The sequence below is a fragment of the Chenopodium quinoa genome, unplaced genomic scaffold (genome assembly GCF_001683475.1).
Source record: "Chenopodium quinoa cultivar QQ74 unplaced genomic scaffold, ASM168347v1, whole genome shotgun sequence".
NCBI classification, from domain to species: domain Eukaryota; kingdom Viridiplantae; phylum Streptophyta; class Magnoliopsida; order Caryophyllales; family Amaranthaceae; genus Chenopodium; species Chenopodium quinoa.
The window spans coordinates 2906387-2932022 of NW_018743122.1; the positions used below are offsets into that span (position 1 = coordinate 2906387).

Consider the following 25636-nt stretch of genomic DNA (forward strand, 5'->3'; position numbering starts at 1 on the left):
GAGAGAAAATCACCATGGAAGTGCAAAAATTGAGACTAAAAGCAATAATAAACTAGATGATTATGAATTTTGATGAAATTTCAATGACTATATGATGATGGAGGTGAAAATGATGCTTGAGCAAAGACCAAAGAAAACATGAGTGAGAAAGTAAGGTAAGAGAGAGAGAGAGATAAAGAAAGAGAATCGGTGGGGTTTAAGGGGGGAAGACGAGCAGGGGTGCACGGCCGCACCTGGATCCTGCGCGCCTGCACCTCCCTGGGTATTGAACTTTACCATTCTCTTTTCCTTTTTAAATGCGCACAACGGTGGGCACAATAAGAACCCACCAATCTCCATACTTACACATTTTCCAACTCATGAATTTGGACATTTCTACCTCAAAATTGGCACCAAGATTGTTGGATATCAAATCAAAACCACATGCAACACAAAAGAAAACAAGATTAAAAGAGAATAAAGTCATCAAAGGAAAATCAAAGAAAAATGAGAAAAGGGTTAAAAACTCGGGTTGCCTCCCGGTAAGCGCTTGTTTAACGTCGTTAGCTGGACGTTCTCCACCCTTCAAGGTGGATCATAGAGAGTCATATCATGAATGACCCCGACAAAAACTCCCACATAGTAATGCTTAAACCTATGACCGTTGACCTTGAAAGTCCTTGAGAGGTCCAAAGGAGAAATTTCAATAGGACTATTTGGGAAGACCTCTTGAAAAACAAATGGACCGGTCCAATGGGACATCATTTTTCCGGGAAAAAGTCTCATTCTTGAATTTTAAAGGAGCACCTTATCTCCGGGATTGAACTCCTTCTTCTTAATGAGCTTATTATGCACCTCTTTGGCTCTAGCTTTGTATAAACTAGCACAATCATAAGCATCCAAACGAAGCTCTTCCAACTCATGGAGATCTAACCAACGTTGCTCACCCGCACTTGCCAAATCAAAATTGATCTTCTTTATAGCCCAATGAGTACGATGCTCAAGCTCAACTAGGAGATGGAAAGATTTACCATAAAACAAGCGGTAAGGAGTGGTACCAATAGGATTTTTAAAGGCCGTTCTATACGCTCACAAGGAATCATCAAGCTTATTCGACCAATCCTTCCTATTTCTTGCAACCGTCTTCTCAAGTATCAACTTGATTTGACGATTGGACACCTCAACTTGCCCTCTAGTTTGAGGATGGTAAGGGAGCCCAAAACGTTGGTTTACCCCATGTTTCTTCAACATCTTTTTGAAAGCACTATGCACAAAATGAGACCCGTTGTCGCTTATAACCGCCTTGGGAATGCCAAACCTTGGGAAGATTATCTTTTTAAACAACTTCATTACCACCTTATGGTCATTTGGTGGAGAAGAAATGGCTTCAACCCATTTTGACACATATTTGACGACAACAAGAATGAATTGATTCCCATATGATGAAGGAAAAAGACCCATGAAATCTATTCCCCAAACATAAAAAATTTCCAACTCAAGGATGGGTTGTTGGGGCATCTCATTTCTCCTTGAAATGTTCCCGGTCCTTTGACATCGGTCACAACTTTTGACAAATTCCCAAGTGTTCTTAAAGAGGTTTGGCCACCATAATCCGCATTGAAGCAACTTAGAAGCCGTTCTAGAAATACCCATATGTCCACCACTAGGATCCGAGTGGCACATCTTCAACACATTTGGTATTTCCTTATTTGGCACACATCGACGTAACAAACCATCAACACCTCTTTTATACAAAATCGGCTCATCCCAAACATAGTGCCTAGCTTCTCTCTTAAGCTTCTTTCTACGATTCTTCGAAAAAGAAGGAGGAAACTCCCCATAAGCAAGGTAATTAACCAAATCGGAAAACCATGGGAGTTCCTTCACATTTATCGAATACAAGAAGTCGTCCAACATTCTATCTTCAATAGGGGACCCATCATCTTGGACTTGAAAATCATCAAGTCTAGATAAATGGTCCCAACCACGTTTTTCGCTCCATTCTTGTCTCAAATCTCAAGATCAAAAGATTGAAGTTCAAGAACCCAACGAATTAACTTTGGCTTAGATTCCTTTTTCCCAAAGAGGTATTTCAAAGCCGCATAATCGGTGAACACAATAGTCTTGGACCCCAACAAGTAACAACGAAATTTTTCGAAGGAATGAACAATTGCTAAGAACTCCTTTTCCGTTGTTGTGTAATTCCTTTGAGCACCATTAAGGATCTTCGACATGTAATAGATGACATGGAGCTTCTTATCAACTCTTTAACCTAACACTCCCCCAATAGCCGTATCACTATCATCACACATAAGCTCGAAAGGCAAATCCCACCTAGGGGGTTGGACAATGGGAGTGGAAGTCAAAGCTTTCTTCAATTTGTTGAACGCCTCCAAACAATTATCATCAAACACAAAATTAACATCTTTTTTGAGAAGGTCATTGAGGGGATTGGCAATGAGTGAAAATTCCTTGATGAATCTCCTATAGAACCCCGCATGCCCCAAAAATGATCTCACTCCCTTTACATTCACCGGGGGAGGAAGCTTTTTAATAACCTCGATCTTGGCCTTATCCACTTCTATTCCTTTATGAGAGATTTTGTGTCCAAGAACTATTCCTTCCTCCACCATGAAGTGGCATTTTTCCCAATTCAACACTAAGTTAACTTTCTCACACCTTGCTAAGAATTTTCCAAGATTCTTAAGGCAATCCTCAAACGAAACCCCCCTATGGAGAAATCATTCATAAAAACCTCCATTTCTTCCTCCAACATATCTCCAAAAATGCTCATCATACATCTTTGGAAAGTTGCGGGAGCATTGCAAAGACCAAACAACATTCTCCTATAGGCGAAGATTCCATAAGGGCATGTGAACGTTGTCTACTCTTGATCATCGGTGTGAATCGGGATTTGAAAAAAATCCCGAGTAACCATCAAGGAAGCAATAAAACTTGTGCCTTGTTAGTCTCTCAAGCATTTGATCAATGAATGGAAGGGGAAAGTGATCCTTCTTGGTGGATGTGTTTAGACGTCTATAGTCTATACACATACGCCAACCGGTGACCGTTCTAGTCGGAATTAGCTCACCTTTCTCATTCTTGACTACGGCCATACCCCCCTTCTTTGGAACGACATGAACGGGAGAGACCCACCTAGAGCTTGAGATGGGGAATATGATTCCCGCATCCAAAATCTTGGTGATCTCTTTCTTAACTACCTCCCCCATTTGGGGATGTAGCTTACGTTGTCGTTCAATAGAGGGAAGGGTGCCTTCCTCAAGCGTTATATGATGCGTACACAAAGCGGGGCTTATACCTTTGAGATCACCAATGGTATAGCCCAAAGCACCTTGGTGCTTTCTCAAAACATCACATAGCGCTTGAGCTTGGCTCTCACTCAAGGATGCACTAATAATTACGGGATAAGTAGAATTTGGGCCTAGGAATTCATACCTAAGGTGTGATGGTAGAGATTTGAGCTCTACCATAGGCACACCTTTCCCTTCTTTGGTCGAGGCTACTTGTAAAGCATCTTGATTTGAGATCCCCATGCAAATTTGTTCATCGCTTCCTTCAATGCTTCTATGAAGTAAATCTTCATACAATTTTAGTTCCTTGCTAGGAGCACCTATCTTTTCGTTGTTCAACAAAACACACTTAAGAGGATCATTAGATGTGAGTAAGTGCTCATGCATGGATTGCACAATATTATCAAGAACGTCAACACTCATGCAATTTTCAAAGGAAGAAGAGGGATATTTTATACCTTCATTAAAATCAAACTAAACTACCTCATCTCCTATCTTAAGAGTTATCTTAGCACTCTTGACGTCAATCATAGCCCCCGATGTAGCAAGGAATGGTCAACCTAAGATGATAGGGATAGTAGCATCTTCATCCATATCCAATACAACAAAATCTACCGGAATGACAAATTTCCCCACCCTCAAGGGAACATCTTCTACCTTACCTTTTGGGATCTTGATCGAGCTATCGGATAATTGCAATGTAATCTTGGAAGGTAAAAGTTCCCCTAGCTCTAGTCTTTGATAGACCGAATATGGCATAAGTCTAACACTAGCTCCTAAGTCACATAATGCATTATCAAATTGCATCATATTAATAGCACAAGGGATAGAGAAATTTTCGGGATCCTTCAACTTATGTGGCATCTTATTCATTAGGATCGCACTACAATTCTCGGTTAGGGTAACGGTCTCCACCATATCACATGTCCTCTTTCCACTCAAATTTTTTTTAAGGAACTTAGCATAGTTTTGGAATTTGTTCTACCACATCGGTGAAAGGAAGAGTAAGATGAAGTTGCTTAAGAATTTCTATGAATTTTCCAAATTGCTCATCCAATTTGTGCCTATTATACTTTTGGGTATAAGGGAGCTTGGGCTTTTAAAGTTCTTTCACTTTCTCTTTCACTCTTTCTACTTGTTCCTCCTCAATTTTCTCAATTATGGGACCCTCATCTCCCTGAATCTCAATAGGGCTCTTGCTAGTACTCTCTCTAGCATCACTCTTCTTAGGTACTCCACTCTCAAGGACCCTACCACTCCTAGTGACAATTGCATCAATAAGGTTATCTAAGTTCAATGAAGTCAAAGAAGAAGAAGAATTCTTAAATTCCTTAAAGTTACTAGCCAATTGAGAAAGTCGGTTTCCTAGCTCCTTATTTTGAATCAACATGTCATTAAACTTCTCATCATTCACGACCATGTAAGATTCTAGCAAATTGGCTTGTTTCTCAAAAACCTATTCCAAAAAACTCCTAGAAGAAAATGGTTGATCATGGAAATTATCACTTGGCCCTTGAGTATTTGGAATGGATCCAAGTGGGGTACCTCTTTGATCATTAGGTTGAAAATTTCACCTACTTTGATTATTCCAATTACCCCTAGCTTGATTTTGGCCATGATGTTGACTATGGTTACCATAACCTTGATTATGATCCCCATGCCCTCGGCCGTGACTTTGACCATTATAACCATGATTGTTATAGCTACCACAAATCTCTTGGACTCCATGATTTCTACAACCACCACTTTGATTATAATTATCATAGTTCTCTTGGTTGTGATAATTCCTATTTCAAACATTTCTTTGAACTTCAAATCTAGGTTCAAAATTATGGTTACCAACGTAATTCACATGTTCATTTTGAATTCCATCACATTCTTCACAAGGAACATTGGGGCACATAAAAGCATCATGATCATTCATTCCACATAAATCACAAGGCCGACATTCTCTAATCATGCAACAAGAAGAAGGAAAAGTGTTAGAGTAATAAGGTGTACCTCTCCCCTTATTTTGGGAGGGAAGAATCGGGGCTTGCGAAGGAGGACTCTCAAGCTTGGCCTTGAGGGATACGACCTCTTTCCCTAAATCCGAAATTAGAGTGGTCAATTCGTTGATGTCATTGAATTGTTCGATCGAGCACCCCTTTCTAGTTGGCTCCTTTTCCACCTCTTGCCAATTCATATAATGTCTCACCACTTTATCTACTGCATCCACCACTTCTTCTTCCGTTTTGTTCATTATCGGGCCTCCGGCTCCGGCATCTAAGCTTGCTCTTCCTTGAGAACTCAACCCACCATAGAAGATTTGTATAATTTGGTAGGTAGGAATTCCATGATGTGGACATTCTCGTTGATACTCCTTATACCTCTCCCATGCTTCATAGAGACTCTCATTAGGCCCTTGCTTGAAATTTTGGATCAAATCCCTAAATTATGTCGTTTTCATTTGTGGGAAAAAAGCGAGATAAGAAAGACTTAACTTCATCCCATGTCCTTATGGACCTAGGTTTGAACTCCTTGTCTAACCATTCTAAAGCTCTTCCAATAAGAGAAAAGGGAAACAACTTGAGCCTAATATACTCTTGAGCAACTCCGGCTACCACAATTTTATTACAATACTTCTCAAAATCTTTGAGATGATTGAGAGGATTTTCACTTTTTGCACCACCGAATTGTTTCCTCTCAATCAAGGTAATCATAGCTTGTTTGTTTTCAAAATCGTTATCCGGAACCAACAATGGAACAATCCCACTCTCATACTTGTAAGCACCCGGAGTGCCTAACTCCTTCAATGTCACTTTATGAGCTTCTTCCATGTTCACTTGCACACACAATCTCAAACAAAATTATTAGTAACACGGCAAAAAATGTAGCCTAAAATAAAGAAGAAAAATCTTTTTGTATTTTTGAATAAGATGGAATAGACTCAACAACAATACACAATCACAATGCCATTCCCCGGCAACGGCGCCATTTTGACGAGGGTCGAGACTAGGTCGTTGAAAGTAACCCCTACCCAAGGCCAAACAAAATTTGTAATCTCTCAACACACCCTTATGCAAGTACAATGGTAAGTAGAGGGTCAAACCACTAAGGAATGGAGAACGATCTTACATTGCCAAGTCAAGCTATTTCGGAAAGGTTAGGTAAGGATGTGAACGCTAAACAACTAGACAAGCTAGGTTTGGACAAATGTAATAAACACTAGGGCTCGGGATCCACATATACTTGTAACGGATTTCGCTAATTAGGAAAGAATTGACTAAGTCGAGTGATGCGAGGGAAAACCAATCATGCAACCAAAAGAGCATATCAAGCTATTTTCCTAGAGGTCTAACTAGCATCAACTACGATAAACTCTAGCTAGGAACGTCACAAGACACCTCAAGCGTTAAATTCAAGCCACAAATCAATGGTCCGTATCAATGTGAACCTACAATGCAATCGAGTGTGAATAACTAGGGTGATCAAGCCTAAATCCAACACACACATGCACATAATCAATTAACCAATTTAATTACATCATCACCTCCATCAATTTCCCCAAATTAACATCAATCCATTACTCATACATGCTTCACCATTACCCTAGCAATCAAACTACTCACTAGCCATTGAAATCAAGATCAAAACAAGGCTAAACAATAAATTCATCATGATCAAATTAAACAAGCTAAAATCAATCACAAATCAATCAAACTTGAAAATTCAAAAAAGCAATTGAAATCAAACTAAAGATCAAACTAAAGATTGAATTAAAGAAAAGGAATTCTTACAAACTTGATCAAAGATCAAAGGAAATGGAGAAATCTTCAATCATCAACAATCCACCATGGAATTCTCTCTCTAAAAATCTAGAGTTTCTCTCTCTAAAAATCTAAAACTAACTATAATTCTATTCTAATTCTCTTCTCCTAAAATTAGAAGGAAAAACTATATATAGGAAAGATACAATAGAAGAGTTAGTTAGATCGTCCCAAAAGAAACCCCGGAAGGCTCGGTTGCAGTGGAGGAGAGGCGCGGCCGCGGGAAAAAAGGTACGGAACAGGGGCCCTTGCAGGCGCGCCCGCGCCACCCAGGTGCGCGGCCGCACCATCCTCGTGCGCGCCCGCTCCTGGCAGCAGGAGAGCCCCCCTCTTCTTCGTCCAAGCTCATCCTCGTGCGCTCGTCTTTATGATGATGATGAACACCAAGGTGGGAAGTCTTGAAAGGGCCATTTTGGTGGGTTCATGGCAAAGATGACGCCCCCACTGCATACGTGCACCAATCTCTTGACTTTCTCCTTGCATTCCTTTAAACTTCAAGTTCCAAAAGGCGAACATGAGGCATCCAAATTTATGAGAAATATGAGAGGAAGGCTCGAGGATCCTTTGAAACATGATCATAACCAGAAAACAAACAAATAAAAGGGAAAAAGAACAAATAAACAAAGAAATGCACAAAACAAGGAAACTAACTATGGAAAGCACAAACTAACGAAATAAAGAACAAAACTAAGGAAAAGGGCTATAAAATAGCATGAGTATCATCCTAAAAGAGGCCAAATGAGTGCCATAAATGACACTCATCAATAAGTCGTGTTGAATGCAATTACTGATCCAAAAGTCTTGTAATTACCTTGACATATCCTATCACACCAAAACATTTTTTCTATCCCATCGTAATCATCACGTGTGTACCTTAAGAAAAAGAAGGGTTAGAGGTTGTTTTCCAAGTATGTACGCTAACACAATTTATGTGTCTCCATCCTTTATCTCCTATTTTTTGAACTTCTCACATGTATTATACAAGTCTTTTGTTAAGAACCAAACTTCACGTATCCTCCCTGCAGTTTGTGCTAAATTTCTCATAGTGATGGATGGTTTCACTCCAGACTGAATTAAGGACTTAATTCGAAGCTCATCTGCTTCGGTGACTTTTTTGTGGCTCCTGTCATGTATTTGAAAAATTTAATATTATTTAACGAATGTAGAAACTTAAATATTTAATTAATTATGATGTATATGACATAAAGTGAAAACCAACCTTTCAAAACAGACTTGGTTCATGGGAACTAAATCATGGCCATAGTGCTCAGCCACAAATTCTTTCACGTACCATGAATCATACCGGTGATCCCACTTGAAAGTTATGAATGCATTGCAACCACATTGTGTTATCGACCTCTCTCTATGCTTTCTATCAGGTCTTCCCAAGTGTTTTGTTTCACGAAACCCTTCTTTGTTACACCAAATCTTTTGTGAAGTCGGATGACCATCAACTTTGCTCATTGTTGCATGCTTTAGACGGATTCCAAAACCTTTAACCTTGGCGTACATGTTATAAAATTTAATGCAGGTATGATGGCTTTTGAAAGACAGTTGTTGCATATCTTGGAAAATGAAGTCTTCTATCTTCTTGCCAATTATTTCCCATATGTCAGCAAACAAATCAAGAATATCATCATCTTCGGTGTCTGATACATTTTTAATCTCATCCTAATCGTCACTATCTTGTATTAATTATGGGACAAATGTCGTATTTAGGATTTTTTTACATTGCTAAAAATAATTTTTTTGCATTGTATGTGAAATCATATATATTACCTCTGGATTTTGCATAGCATCCTCAATTGGATCCTGATTTTAAAATTGTCAATGTATCCATGTTCATAAAAATTAAATTTGACACACACCATTTATCGTTAATAAATATGAATTATTTAAAATAAAACAAACCACAATAAATACATGTTAATGCCACCTACCTCAACTTCATGATCATCATCTTGATTGATATCATTAGCTTGCATATGTGAGTCTTCTTCTCTACCAACATCCATATATGGGGTCTTCTTCTTTACCAGAGACCCGTGTTGACTTTGAATTTCAAAGTTTGAAAAAGGTTGTATACGTTTACTAAAAAAAAAAAAAAAAACCAAATTTCGCATATAAATATATGATAACCATGAAACAAAGGATAATAAAGAATCATCCTTTTTTTGTTAACAGATAATTAAAAATCTTGTACATTATTATTTTATTTTATTAATATTTGGAAAAATAATTTAAGTTTTTATATTTTTGGTAATTATCTTTACACATATATTACGTCCCTATTATCGCTTACCGTGTTCACAAATGTGGATGTGGTTTTTTTCCATTTATTATTATTATTTGTTTAGATCGGTTTTTTTTTATTTCCTTTAATTTTTTTATGATGAGAAACTCACGCTGGGTAACTAGGTGTTATGTGATGTAAATCTTTTTAATCTTATTTTATTATAGATTGTCCTTGCTGTAAATATATCAAAACCAATAAAATAAAGAAAATTCGGATTATAATGTTGTATCATAAAAAAACGCATATATGTCTTAAAAAAAACGCATATATAATTCTGTATAAACTAAGTAATCACCTATGCATAAATATATCAACACCACTAAAATAAGGAAAATAGGTATTATTGAATTTAATGAGTACATCAACCAAAACAAAAAAAATAAAAAAATAAATAAAAAAAAAAAAACAAACAGATGGTTTTATTCGATACTAACTTGCATATTCATCAAACTAAGTAATTAAAAACTTCTAATCCTCCAATGTAAGATCAATAAAATCAATATATTTGGTGATCTTGGGGAATTTTTTAGGACGTTTAGTGAACCAATCTGGAGTCCATGTTTCTTCATTCAAAAGAATATCATAAAGCGTTTTCGCAACCTCAGGAAAACGCTTTCCATTCTCATTCAACGACAATTTGTTAAACATATATTTCTCTTTGTAGTAGGAGTTAAGCTTGAGCCGAATGATATTTTTAAGAAACTCTCCAACGGTTACATCATCAATCAAAGACTCGGCTTTTGTTACATCACAAACAATGATTAGTCTTTTCATAAATATGCGTAATTCGATTAAATCTTTTGCATGACTTACATCATCACCCGAAATTCCGGGAACAGGCCCATTATCTGGGTTGTCATCGTAGGGAAATCCGTTATCCCAACGATACACCGTAACTTCATCGGAAAAAATCAAATTGCTCACAAGCATGCAATATGTCACTTACCTTTTTTTCACCAATACGATAAAGTAAATGAGATATAAATAATCTAATTTCAAATATATCAAACTCATGATCAAAGAAAGCTTCTGGATTATGAGGTATTTCTGAAGAAAATGAAAGTAAGAAGAGAATTTAGGGTATTCGCGAATGGAGAATATGATTGCGATGAGTAACTGTAATGCTTTTCAATTGGTGATCTAGATACATATATAAACCATAAAATCGGCGCCAAAATAATTTATTTTCCCACCAAAATGTGGCGCCTAAATGTGCATACAGATTTCCCTTAAGATATTAAGTAGTTCAATATTTACTTGTTTTTTGTTAAATTGGAATAAATCCTACAGAATAACTGAAATAAGCCAATACTTAGCAAAGTCAATCTAATCATAAAATACCTATACAAAAAATTACTAATCATATTTCGGACTGAAATATAAATTCATAAGACTAAAAAATACATGTACGGTCTTGTAACAAAAAATTAATAAAATGTTCCATATAACCCACGAAACACTTGAACAAATTTCAGAGGACATGTCATAAAATGTAGTTGGACATTACATATTTTGTCCAATACAATCTTGTTTATGAGTGGTTAATAGATTCGACATGTGGAAAATTAGTAATTGATTCGTCTATTATTTTTTGCAACTGAACTGAAAATTATTATAGTATCAATAAAATATTATCATTGAAATGAACATTAGTTATTAGTGTATAATTTTTAAATTTAGGTGAATTACACAAAATAAAATATTTTTAATATTAATTATTAAATATGTAATGACATAAAATTGGACACGATAAAGCATATTAAAATTTTTAGAGTAAAACCTTATTTACGCAGTATATGTTTCTTTTAAATATTGCATATTTAATAAATTAGTATTAATAATAGCCTTATTTATAATTATAGTACGTATTCTTTTTTTTTTTAAAAAAAAAAGTAAAAAAATTAAATTTACAAGCGTTATTATGTAAGGAAAAAAAACGTACATATGGTAACTTTCATTATTTTGCTTTGGTCGATTTTAAAATTCATAGCAAGATTTTATAATTAGGTATTGTATAATTAAAGAAACTAAATAAATATGATTGCGTTATTGTAGGTGTTGATTGCTTAACTTTAGGAGCAAATTCATATATTTTATTTAAGGGAAGCAAAAATTAAAAGTATTTTCTACCATACAATTTTTATTGGTATGATAATTTTATTTATCTTTTGGAAATTTTATACAGTATGAAATGTCAATTCATATCATATTTTATTTAAACAGTTGCAGTATAAATTTTCATAATTTAATCTTAAGCCTTGTTTATAAATAGATCATCTAAATTTGTTATGAAAAAGTACGTATAATACAACTTTCACTATTGCGTAGTTGATAAATAAAAATTAAGTTAACATTACATAATTGGTGCGTATTTTTTTAATAAAAATTATTATAATAAAGCAAAGAAAGCCTTATGCATAATAATCTTCCAAAATATTTTTTTGAATTGATTTATGCATTTTTAACGTTCCAATGTTCCATCATCAGTCAAACAACTGCAAGTTCCCTCGTCAAACAAAAAAAAACTATGCAAAAACTGTAATTTGCAAGTTCTTATCTACAAAAAACGGTTACAATACAAAACTACAAAAAAACAGTTACAATTTTTTTTTACTATAAATCTAAATCACTTCATTCTTCTGGTTAATATTTTATAACAAAAATAAAATAAAATAAACGTTAGTTAAGGCAGAATGGAGATCAAAGAGATTAATTCAAACAACGTAGAGGAGGAACAAGATAGTGTATGTGTTAGATCTTACATTATTTAATTAGTATGCATTTCATTATACTATTATAACACAAACATAAATATAGTATATGATTCATTTCTTGAGGCATATAAAAAAATATATTAAATAATTTAAATTGTTCATTACTTGCTTTTATTATGCTTTATGCATTTCCTAAAGCATATGGTAAAATCGAACATATATTGACGTCTTATAATGTTATGTTATTGCATTTAATTTTCAAATTCCCTACACAGGATGTTCGTACTGTATGCAAAAGGCCATTGGACGCTAATGGATGCAATACATCTTCTATCAAAAAACATAAAGGAAATGATGTTTTGAACTATGATGAATGGCAGTGAAAAAGACAAAGGATAATTGATGAGCAAAACGGACCATCAGACATTATGGTTTGCAACTGTTTACAGAATATAGCTAAAGATAAAATGAGGGACCCTATGTGGTCTGTTCCATCGTTGCCAAAAGCATTATACTTTCAATTGTGCACATTTCATGATGTGATACCTGTTGATCCTAAAAGTCCTTGTGTAGGCGGAATCAAGACGTGATGGAGTTAATTTGGTAAAAAATGAGCGAAAAAAGAGTTCCACAAGCAATGGTTGTCTGTCATGAGTAGGGTAGAGCTATACCGTACTTTTGTGAATGGTTCTAGAATTTGTAGGAGGTGGACTTGGTTTAATGACAACCCTGAAGAAAACAAACTTAAGAGGCCAAAGCCGGATTACTTTAAATACATGTCTTTGCGTCGTCTACGTCAAAATAAATATCTACTCCCTCCGTTTCACTTCGTTAGTCTCTTTTGGAATCAATCACTTAAAATAAGAAAATGAGGAATCTTAGTAATTTGGAATTTGATTGCTTCTTTGTAATTAATGTTTTATATTTTCTTGTTTTATTTATGGTTATTGGCTATAATTAATCGGCTATTATAAATTTTGATTGGAAAATTTTTCATGTCAGCAATCCACTAGCACATACATTAACCAATCAAAATTATTTGATTCTTTAAACACCCAATTAGATTAATTGTTTATGGATTATGAAAATTATTCACCTTATAATAATGTTAGGAAATATTCAATATGGATACATCATTTTGAAACGCCCAAAATAGTATATGGGACTAACATAATGAAACAGAGGGAGTATTATGTAATTATTAAGTATTACTAGTATTTGGTTTCAAAAATTAAGTATTACTAGTGTTTATGTTGCAAACAAAAATTATTACATATACTTGTGCTACAAAATTTATATGTAATGATTAATTTAAAGTATGGTTATTACTAATATTGATATATAAATTGTGTGTGTGTTTTTTTTTTTGCACCTGTATAGTTATTACTTTTTTAAATTAAAATAAATGTTTGATTTTTATTTTATTGTTATTGACACCAATTTATATGATTTATCTGTACATGTATTAATTATGGGGCTATAATTATGGTTAAACTTTATCCAATAATATCATGTTCACAGTAAAGGGTAGCAGTTTCGAAATATTATGAACATGGTGAAGATTTTATTTTTTGAATTTCGATAGTTATCATTGGTAACTGCATAATTTATCTAATTGTTTTTAAAAAACTAATAAAATAATGTGAAAATTCTTCATTTAGATCATGTGAACATGTATCAATGCTTGGTTTAATGATTTACGTATATTATCCTTTTTTCACTCAAATTATATTTTTAATTTGTTTTATTCAATAAAAATAGATAAGGTAAATTTGATTAACATAAGATAATATATATCATCGTAAAATTATATTAAAACCGCATCAAATTCGGAAATTAGTAACATAGTAACTGGTGGAAGTGATTTTGTTGATAAATATATACATAAGATATAATTGGTTAACAAAAAATGTTAGGGTATAAGATGTGTCTAAAGTGATCAATTAACCTATTATTTTACCTATAAAATTGTAATTACATTTATATATTAAATAAATTAATTATAATTTTTTCAACCTTATATGTAATGACCAATTATTTATAGGATTTTACCTATAAAATATCCTTAAGTGTTTCTTTCTTCGGTGATCTGTCATATATTTATAATTTCGTACTATTATAGTTTTAATTATTTAGTTTACAAAATAATGTTTCATTTTATATATTTTGTGATGTAGGATTTATTCCATTTTTAAGCAGTATAATATTGAACCAAACACATTACACATTTTTTAATTAAAAAAAGTAAAATAAAAATTAAGTTACACAATTTGGCGCCATATTTTTGTGGGAAAATAGTTTCATTTTGGCGCCACATTTATGCTATATATACATAGTTATTTTACCACTTCAAAGCACATCAGTTATTCATTGCAATATCTTTCTCTTTTAAAACTTCCACGATTTATCTTTCTATCTATCATTTCATATTATTCAAAAATGGCACCTAATCCGGATGTTGTCTTTGATCATTTGTTTGACATTATTCATTTTAGTTTATTTATGTCGCATTTGCTTTACACTATTGGGGAAAAAAGGTTATTGACATCTTGCTTTCTTGTGGGCAATCACCTAAGGTTAAAATGATCTTTGATGATGAAGTTACAGTGTATCGTATGGATAATGGGTTTCCCTACGATGAAAAAATGGATGGTGGGCCTCCTCCCAAAATACTTGGTGAAGATGTCTCTCAAGCAAGAGATTTCATCCGATTTCGGATATTTATGAAAAGACTAATAATCTATTGTGGTATAACACAGGCAGAGACTTTGATAGTAGGTCAACCAGAGTTTCTTAAACATATTTTTCGTCTTGAGCTTAACTCTTACTACAGAGAGAATTATATGTTCGAAATGATGTCGTTGAATGAAAATGGAAAACGTGTTCTTGAGGTTGCGAAAATGCTAGATGATATAGTTACAAGTGAAGAAACATGGACGCCAACATCCTTCACCAACCGACCCGAAAAAGTGCCAAAGATTACTAAATTTTTTTATTTTGTTGATTTTACATTGGAGGATTAGATCATATGTATGAAACTAGTTGACTTTCAAAATTATATGATTTTTCCTGTCCTTAGAATTTATTAAATTTAATGTAATATTAGAAGAGAATAATAAAGTGTTTTCATGAGTTAATAGTGATGACCTATATCAGTATATGTTATTACTTATTGAAATGCATCATACAGTTCAAAAATAAATGTTATTTGAGTGTCTAAAATATTTTCCAAGAAATTAAAAAAAAAATTTAACAAAGGCAATAAAGTATTTTAGTAAAATAAGTTTTTGTAAAGATTTTATCACTAATGATATTTATTGATTTATTGTAAATAAAGTATTCCAGGCCATTGTATCATTTAGTTTTTAGCGAGCTTTGATATTTTGATTTTGATTTTTTATATATTTATCTAAACCTTATATTATCAGGATATATAAATTTAACTCGGCTACATAATTATTGTTTTTGTTTCCATTATTTAAGCTAAGAAATAAGCACTAAATTTTGAGTTAGTCAATTCTTTGAATTAAATAATAGGAGATAATATATTACTAGTTTACAACGTATCATTTAAGATATGTAATGTTTATCAAAACGGTAGTGTGTATAAATTTGTTGACTAAATTAACAGCAAAAAAACAACCTCCGTATATTTTTACCAATTTTTAGGTTCATCAAAAGTGTTTTTTTGGAAGATTCCATTGATAAAGGAAAAATACACTTTATTAATCCCAACTTTTACCCGTTTACTTTCATTAATCCCAACTTTGGATTATTCCTCAATAATCCCAACTTTAAGGTGATTTATCTTTCTTCTTACCCAACCAGTCACTTAACCTATTGTAGCAGGTTACAGTCCTACGTGGCACTAGTCGTTATCTTTTTCTTTTTTTTTTTTTTAAAAAAAAAAATTAATGTACCCCTTTATTGATTCCCCACTCACTCTCTCTCTCTTAATTTCCCGTTGGAACTCTCTCCGTCTGTTTTTCTTTCTTTTTCATCCTCCTTTCTTTTTTTCCCCTTTCATAACCATTAACAATGGCGGAGGTAAAAGTGTACTAGTTGGTTCCTTTGGGTCATCTTCGAACTCGCGTGGAGGGTTGTACACCACAACAAAATGCAGTTGTGGTTTGGACGCCGTTGTGCGAACTGTGAAAAAGGGTCATAACATTGGATCCAGATTCTATGGTTGCCAAAAATGGCCGGTAATCGTTTATATTTAGATAATTAAGCTTAAATTAGTTGTAATTGCTTATTTGATATCCAGATTGTATTTATGGTTTTGATTAAAAAGGGTATTTTTTCGTATAAGATACCAGTTGCAATTTCATGAAGTGGATTGACTGTAATAATGGGGATGATCTGCGATTAGAGATATTTGAAAGGGACACTATAATTGCTGAATTGGAGATGCAGAACAAATTCCTTGGAGACAAATTGAAGATAATGCAAGGACAAAGGGAAAAATAATGGGGATGATGGTGTGTTTTTTTTTTTTTGCACCTGTATAGTTATTACTTTTTTAAATTAAAATAAATGTTTGATTTTTATTTTATTGTTATTGACACCAATTTATATGATTTATCTGTACATGTATTAATTATGGGGCTATAATTATGGTTAAACTTTATCCAATAATATCATGTTCACAGTAAAGGGTAGCAGTTTCGAAATATTATGAACATGGTGAAGATTTTATTTTTTGAATTTCGATAGTTATCATTGGTAACTGCATAATTTATCTAATTGTTTTTAAAAAACTAATAAAATAATGTGAAAATTCTTCATTTAGATCATGTGAACATGTATCAATGCTTGGTTTAATGATTTACGTATATTATCCTTTTTTCACTCAAATTATATTTTTAATTTGTTTTATTCAATAAAAATAGATAAGGTAAATTTGATTAACATAAGATAATATATATCATCGTAAAATTATATTAAAACCGCATCAAATTCGGAAATTAGTAACATAGTAACTGGTGGAAGTGATTTTGTTGATAAATATATACATAAGATATAATTGGTTAACAAAAAATGTTAGGGTATAAGATGTGTCTAAAGTGATCAATTAACCTATTATTTTACCTATAAAATTGTAATTACATTTATATATTAAATAAATTAATTATAATTTTTTCAACCTTATATGTAATGACCAATTATTTATAGGATTTTACCTATAAAATATCCTTAAGTGTTTCTTTCTTCGGTGATCTGTCATATATTTATAATTTCGTACTATTATAGTTTTAATTATTTAGTTTACAAAATAATGTTTCATTTTATATATTTTGTGATGTAGGATTTATTCCATTTTTAAGCAGTATAATATTGAACCAAACACATTACACATTTTTTAATTAAAAAAAGTAAAATAAAAATTAAGTTACACAATTTGGCGCCATATTTTTGTGGGAAAATAGTTTCATTTTGGCGCCACATTTATGCTATATATACATAGTTATTTTACCACTTCAAAGCACATCAGTTATTCATTGCAATATCTTTCTCTTTTAAAACTTCCACGATTTATCTTTCTATCTATCATTTCATATTATTCAAAAATGGCACCTAATCCGGATGTTGTCTTTGATCATTTGTTTGACATTATTCATTTTAGTTTATTTATGTCGCATTTGCTTTACACTATTGGGGAAAAAAGGTTATTGACATCTTGCTTTCTTGTGGGCAATCACCTAAGGTTAAAATGATCTTTGATGATGAAGTTACAGTGTATCGTATGGATAATGGGTTTCCCTACGATGAAAAAATGGATGGTGGGCCTCCTCCCAAAATACTTGGTGAAGATGTCTCTCAAGCAAGAGATTTCATCCGATTTCGGATATTTATGAAAAGACTAATAATCTATTGTGGTATAACACAGGCAGAGACTTTGATAGTAGGTCAACCAGAGTTTCTTAAACATATTTTTCGTCTTGAGCTTAACTCTTACTACAGAGAGAATTATATGTTCGAAATGATGTCGTTGAATGAAAATGGAAAACGTGTTCTTGAGGTTGCGAAAATGCTAGATGATATAGTTACAAGTGAAGAAACATGGACGCCAACATCCTTCACCAACCGACCCGAAAAAGTGCCAAAGATTACTAAATTTTTTTATTTTGTTGATTTTACATTGGAGGATTAGATCATATGTATGAAACTAGTTGACTTTCAAAATTATATGATTTTTCCTGTCCTTAGAATTTATTAAATTTAATGTAATATTAGAAGAGAATAATAAAGTGTTTTCATGAGTTAATAGTGATGACCTATATCAGTATATGTTATTACTTATTGAAATGCATCATACAGTTCAAAAATAAATGTTATTTGAGTGTCTAAAATATTTTCCAAGAAATTAAAAAAAAAATTTAACAAAGGCAATAAAGTATTTTAGTAAAATAAGTTTTTGTAAAGATTTTATCACTAATGATATTTATTGATTTATTGTAAATAAAGTATTCCAGGCCATTGTATCATTTAGTTTTTAGCGAGCTTTGATATTTTGATTTTGATTTTTTATATATTTATCTAAACCTTATATTATCAGGATATATAAATTTAACTCGGCTACATAATTATTGTTTTTGTTTCCATTATTTAAGCTAAGAAATAAGCACTAAATTTTGAGTTAGTCAATTCTTTGAATTAAATAATAGGAGATAATATATTACTAGTTTACAACGTATCATTTAAGATATGTAATGTTTATCAAAACGGTAGTGTGTATAAATTTGTTGACTAAATTAACAGCAAAAAAACAACCTCCGTATATTTTTACCAATTTTTAGGTTCATCAAAAGTGTTTTTTTGGAAGATTCCATTGATAAAGGAAAAATACACTTTATTAATCCCAACTTTTACCCGTTTACTTTCATTAATCCCAACTTTGGATTATTCCTCAATAATCCCAACTTTAAGGTGATTTATCTTTCTTCTTACCCAACCAGTCACTTAACCTATTGTAGCAGGTTACAGTCCTACGTGGCACTAGTCGTTATCTTTTTCTTTTTTTTTTTTTTTAAAAAAAAAATTAATGTACCCCTTTATTGATTCCCCACTCACTCTCTCTCTCTTAATTTCCCGTTGGAACTCTCTCCGTCTGTTTTTCTTTCTTTTTCATCCTCCTTTCTTTTTTTCCCCTTTCATAACCATTAACAATGGCGGAGGTAAAAGTGTACTAGTTGGTTCCTTTGGGTCATCTTCGAACTCGCGTGGAGGGTTGTACACCACAACAAAATGCAGTTGTGGTTTGGACGCCGTTGTGCGAACTGTGAAAAAGGGTCATAACATTGGATCCAGATTCTATGGTTGCCAAAAATGGCCGGTAATCGTTTATATTTAGATAATTAAGCTTAAATTAGTTGTAATTGCTTATTTGATATCCAGATTGTATTTATGGTTTTGATTAAAAAGGGTATTTTTTCGTATAAGATACCAGTTGCAATTTCATGAAGTGGATTGACTGTAATAATGGGGATGATCTGCGATTAGAGATATTTGAAAGGGACACTATAATTGCTGAATTGGAGATGCAGAACAAATTCCTTGGAGACAAATTGAAGATAATGCAAGGACAAAGGGAAAAATAATGGGGATGATGGTGTGTTTTTTTTTTTTTGCACCTGTATAGTTATTACTTTTTTAAATTAAAATAAATGTTTGATTTTTATTTTATTGTTATTGACACCAATTTATATGATTTATCTGTACATGTATTAATTATGGGGCTATAATTATGGTTAAACTTTATCCAATAATATCATGTTCACAGTAAAGGGTAGCAGTTTCGAAATATTATGAACATGGTGAAGATTTTATTTTTTGAATTTCGATAGTTATCATTGGTAACTGCATAATTTATCTAATTGTTTTTAAAAAACTAATAAAATAATGTGAAAATTCTTCATTTAGATCATGTGAACATGTATCAATGCTTGGTTTAATGATTTACGTATATTATCCTTTTTTCACTCAAATTATATTTTTAATTTGTTTTATTCAATAAAAATAGATAAGGTAAATTTGATTAACATAAGATAATATATATCATCGTAAAATTATATTAAAACCGCATCAAATTCGGAAATTAGTAACATAGTAACTGGTGGAAGTGATTTTGTTGATAAATATATACATAAGATATAATTGGTTAACAAAAAATGTTAGGGTATAAGATGTGTCTAAAGTGATCAATTAACCTATTATTTTACCTATAAAATTGTAATTACATTTATATATTAAATAAATTAATTATAATTTTTTCAACCTTATATGTAATGACCAATTATTTATAGGATTTTACCTATAAAATATCCTTAAGTGTTTCTTTCTTCGGTGATCTGTCATATATTTATAATTTCGTACTATTATAGTTTTAATTATTTAGTTTACAAAATAATGTTTCATTTTATATATTTTGTGATGTAGGATTTATTCCATTTTTAAGCAGTATAATATTGAACCAAACACATTACACATTTTTTAATTAAAAAAAGTAAAATAAAAATTAAGTTACACAATTTGGCGCCATATTTTTGTGGGAAAATAGTTTCATTTTGGCGCCACATTTATGCTATATATACATAGTTATTTTACCACTTCAAAGCACATCAGTTATTCATTGCAATATCTTTCTCTTTTAAAACTTCCACGATTTATCTTTCTATCTATCATTTCATATTATTCAAAAATGGCACCTAATCCGGATGTTGTCTTTGATCATTTGTTTGACATTATTCATTTTAGTTTATTTATGTCGCATTTGCTTTACACTATTGGGGAAAAAAGGTTATTGACATCTTGCTTTCTTGTGGGCAATCACCTAAGGTTAAAATGATCTTTGATGATGAAGTTACAGTGTATCGTATGGATAATGGGTTTCCCTACGATGAAAAAATGGATGGTGGGCCTCCTCCCAAAATACTTGGTGAAGATGTCTCTCAAGCAAGAGATTTCATCCGATTTCGGATATTTATGAAAAGACTAATAATCTATTGTGGTATAACACAGGCAGAGACTTTGATAGTAGGTCAACCAGAGTTTCTTAAACATATTTTTCGTCTTGAGCTTAACTCTTACTACAGAGAGAATTATATGTTCGAAATGATGTCGTTGAATGAAAATGGAAAACGTGTTCTTGAGGTTGCGAAAATGCTAGATGATATAGTTACAAGTGAAGAAACATGGACGCCAACATCCTTCACCAACCGACCCGAAAAAGTGCCAAAGATTACTAAATTTTTTTATTTTGTTGATTTTACATTGGAGGATTAGATCATATGTATGAAACTAGTTGACTTTCAAAATTATATGATTTTTCCTGTCCTTAGAATTTATTAAATTTAATGTAATATTAGAAGAGAATAATAAAGTGTTTTCATGAGTTAATAGTGATGACCTATATCAGTATATGTTATTACTTATTGAAATGCATCATACAGTTCAAAAATAAATGTTATTTGAGTGTCTAAAATATTTTCCAAGAAATTAAAAAAAAAATTTAACAAAGGCAATAAAGTATTTTAGTAAAATAAGTTTTTGTAAAGATTTTATCACTAATGATATTTATTGATTTATTGTAAATAAAGTATTCCAGGCCATTGTATCATTTAGTTTTTAGCGAGCTTTGATATTTTGATTTTGATTTTTTATATATTTATCTAAACCTTATATTATCAGGATATATAAATTTAACTCGGCTACATAATTATTGTTTTTGTTTCCATTATTTAAGCTAAGAAATAAGCACTAAATTTTGAGTTAGTCAATTCTTTGAATTAAATAATAGGAGATAATATATTACTAGTTTACAACGTATCATTTAAGATATGTAATGTTTATCAAAACGGTAGTGTGTATAAATTTGTTGACTAAATTAACAGCAAAAAAACAACCTCCGTATATTTTTACCAATTTTTAGGTTCATCAAAAGTGTTTTTTTGGAAGATTCCATTGATAAAGGAAAAATACACTTTATTAATCCCAACTTTTACCCGTTTACTTTCATTAATCCCAACTTTGGATTATTCCTCAATAATCCCAACTTTAAGGTGATTTATCTTTCTTCTTACCCAACCAGTCACTTAACCTATTGTAGCAGGTTACAGTCCTACGTGGCACTAGTCGTTATCTTTTTCTTTTTTTTTTTTTTTTAAAAAAAAAATTAATGTACCCCTTTATTGATTCCCCACTCACTCTCTCTCTCTTAATTTCCCGTTGGAACTCTCTCCGTCTGTTTTTCTTTCTTTTTCATCCTCCTTTCTTTTTTTCCCCTTTCATAACCATTAACAATGGCGGAGGTAAAAGTGTACTAGTTGGTTCCTTTGGGTCATCTTCGAACTCGCGTGGAGGGTTGTACACCACAACAAAATGCAGTTGTGGTTTGGACGCCGTTGTGCGAACTGTGAAAAAGGGTCATAACATTGGATCCAGATTCTATGGTTGCCAAAAATGGCCGGTAATCGTTTATATTTAGATAATTAAGCTTAAATTAGTTGTAATTGCTTATTTGATATCCAGATTGTATTTATGGTTTTGATTAAAAAGGGTATTTTTTCGTATAAGATACCAGTTGCAATTTCATGAAGTGGATTGACTGTAATAATGGGGATGATCTGCGATTAGAGATATTTGAAAGGGACACTATAATTGCTGAATTGGAGATGCAGAACAAATTCCTTGGAGACAAATTGAAGATAATGCAAGGACAAAGGGAAAAATAATGGGGATGATGGTGTGTTTTTTTTTTTTTGCACCTGTATAGTTATTACTTTTTTAAATTAAAATAAATGTTTGATTTTTATTTTATTGTTATTGACACCAATTTATATGATTTATCTGTACATGTATTAATTATGGGGCTATAATTATGGTTAAACTTTATCCAATAATATCATGTTCACAGTAAAGGGTAGCAGTTTCGAAATATTATGAACATGGTGAAGATTTTATTTTTTGAATTTCGATAGTTATCATTGGTAACTGCATAATTTATCTAATTGTTTTTAAAAAACTAATAAAATAATGTGAAAATTCTTCATTTAGATCATGTGAACATGTATCAATGCTTGGTTTAATGATTTACGTATATTATCCTTTTTTCACTCAAATTATATTTTTAATTTGTTTTATTCAATAAAAATAGATAAGGTAAATTTGATTAACATAAGATAATATATATCATCGTAAAATTATATTAAAACCGCATCAAATTCGGAAATTAGTAACATAGTAACTGGTGGAAGTGATTTTGTTGATAAATATATACATAAGATATAATTGGTTAACAAAAAATGTTAGGGTATAAGATGTGTCTAAAGTGATCAATTAACCTATTATTTTACCTATAAAATTGTAATTACATTTATATATTAAATAAATTAATTATAATTTTTTCAACCTTATATGTAATGACCAATTATTTATAGGATTTTACCTATAAAATATCCTTAAGTGTTTCTTTCTTCGGTGATCTGTCATATATTTATAATTTCGTACTATTATAGTTTTAATTATTTAGTTTACAAAATAATGTTTCATTTTATATATTTTGTGATGTAGGATTTATTCCATTTTTAAGCAGTATAATATTGAACCAAACACATTACACATTTTTTAATTAAAAAAAGTAAAATAAAAATTAAGTTACACAATTTGGCGCCATATTTTTGTGGGAAAATAGTTTCATTTTGGCGCCACATTTATGCTATATATACATAGTTATTTTACCACTTCAAAGCACATCAGTTATTCATTGCAATATCTTTCTCTTTTAAAACTTCCACGATTTATCTTTCTATCTATCATTTCATATTATTCAAAAATGGCACCTAATCCGGATGTTGTCTTTGATCATTTGTTTGACATTATTCATTTTAGTTTATTTATGTCGCATTTGCTTTACACTATTGGGGAAAAAAGGTTATTGACATCTTGCTTTCTTGTGGGCAATCACCTAAGGTTAAAATGATCTTTGATGATGAAGTTACAGTGTATCGTATGGATAATGGGTTTCCCTACGATGAAAAAATGGATGGTGGGCCTCCTCCCAAAATACTTGGTGAAGATGTCTCTCAAGCAAGAGATTTCATCCGATTTCGGATATTTATGAAAAGACTAATAATCTATTGTGGTATAACACAGGCAGAGACTTTGATAGTAGGTCAACCAGAGTTTCTTAAACATATTTTTCGTCTTGAGCTTAACTCTTACTACAGAGAGAATTATATGTTCGAAATGATGTCGTTGAATGAAAATGGAAAACGTGTTCTTGAGGTTGCGAAAATGCTAGATGATATAGTTACAAGTGAAGAAACATGGACGCCAACATCCTTCACCAACCGACCCGAAAAAGTGCCAAAGATTACTAAATTTTTTTATTTTGTTGATTTTACATTGGAGGATTAGATCATATGTATGAAACTAGTTGACTTTCAAAATTATATGATTTTTCCTGTCCTTAGAATTTATTAAATTTAATGTAATATTAGAAGAGAATAATAAAGTGTTTTCATGAGTTAATAGTGATGACCTATATCAGTATATGTTATTACTTATTGAAATGCATCATACAGTTCAAAAATAAATGTTATTTGAGTGTCTAAAATATTTTCCAAGAAATTAAAAAAAAAAATTTAACAAAGGCAATAAAGTATTTTAGTAAAATAAGTTTTTGTAAAGATTTTATCACTAATGATATTTATTGATTTATTGTAAATAAAGTATTCCAGGCCATTGTATCATTTAGTTTTTAGCGAGCTTTGATATTTTGATTTTGATTTTTTATATATTTATCTAAACCTTATATTATCAGGATATATAAATTTAACTCGGCTACATAATTATTGTTTTTGTTTCCATTATTTAAGCTAAGAAATAAGCACTAAATTTTGAGTTAGTCAATTCTTTGAATTAAATAATAGGAGATAATATATTACTAGTTTACAACGTATCATTTAAGATATGTAATGTTTATCAAAACGGTAGTGTGTATAAATTTGTTGACTAAATTAACAGCAAAAAAACAACCTCCGTATATTTTTACCAATTTTTAGGTTCATCAAAAGTGTTTTTTTGGAAGATTCCATTGATAAAGGAAAAATACACTTTATTAATCCCAACTTTTACCCGTTTACTTTCATTAATCCCAACTTTGGATTATTCCTCAATAATCCCAACTTTAAGGTGATTTATCTTTCTTCTTACCCAACCAGTCACTTAACCTATTGTAGCAGGTTACAGTCCTACGTGGCACTAGTCGTTATCTTTTTCTTTTTTTTTTTTTTTAAAAAAAAAATTAATGTACCCCTTTATTGATTCCCCACTCACTCTCTCTCTCTTAATTTCCCGTTGGAACTCTCTCCGTCTGTTTTTCTTTCTTTTTCATCCTCCTTTCTTTTTTTCCCCTTTCATAACCATTAACAATGGCGGAGGTAAAAGTGTACTAGTTGGTTCCTTTGGGTCATCTTCGAACTCGCGTGGAGGGTTGTACACCACAACAAAATGCAGTTGTGGTTT

At 31.7% G+C, this 25636-nt stretch overlaps 1 protein-coding gene across 1 annotated transcript; it reads right to left on the bottom strand.

The window, feature by feature from the left end:
* Window positions 1-3845: 3845 nt before the first annotated feature.
* LOC110732006 lies at window positions 3846-4154 on the bottom strand. The gene has a single exon (XM_021911925.1). It carries the CDS (start codon window positions 4152-4154, stop codon window positions 3846-3848), a length of 309 nt encoding a protein of 102 aa, XP_021767617.1.
* Between the last annotated feature and the right edge of the window lie 21482 nt (window positions 4155-25636).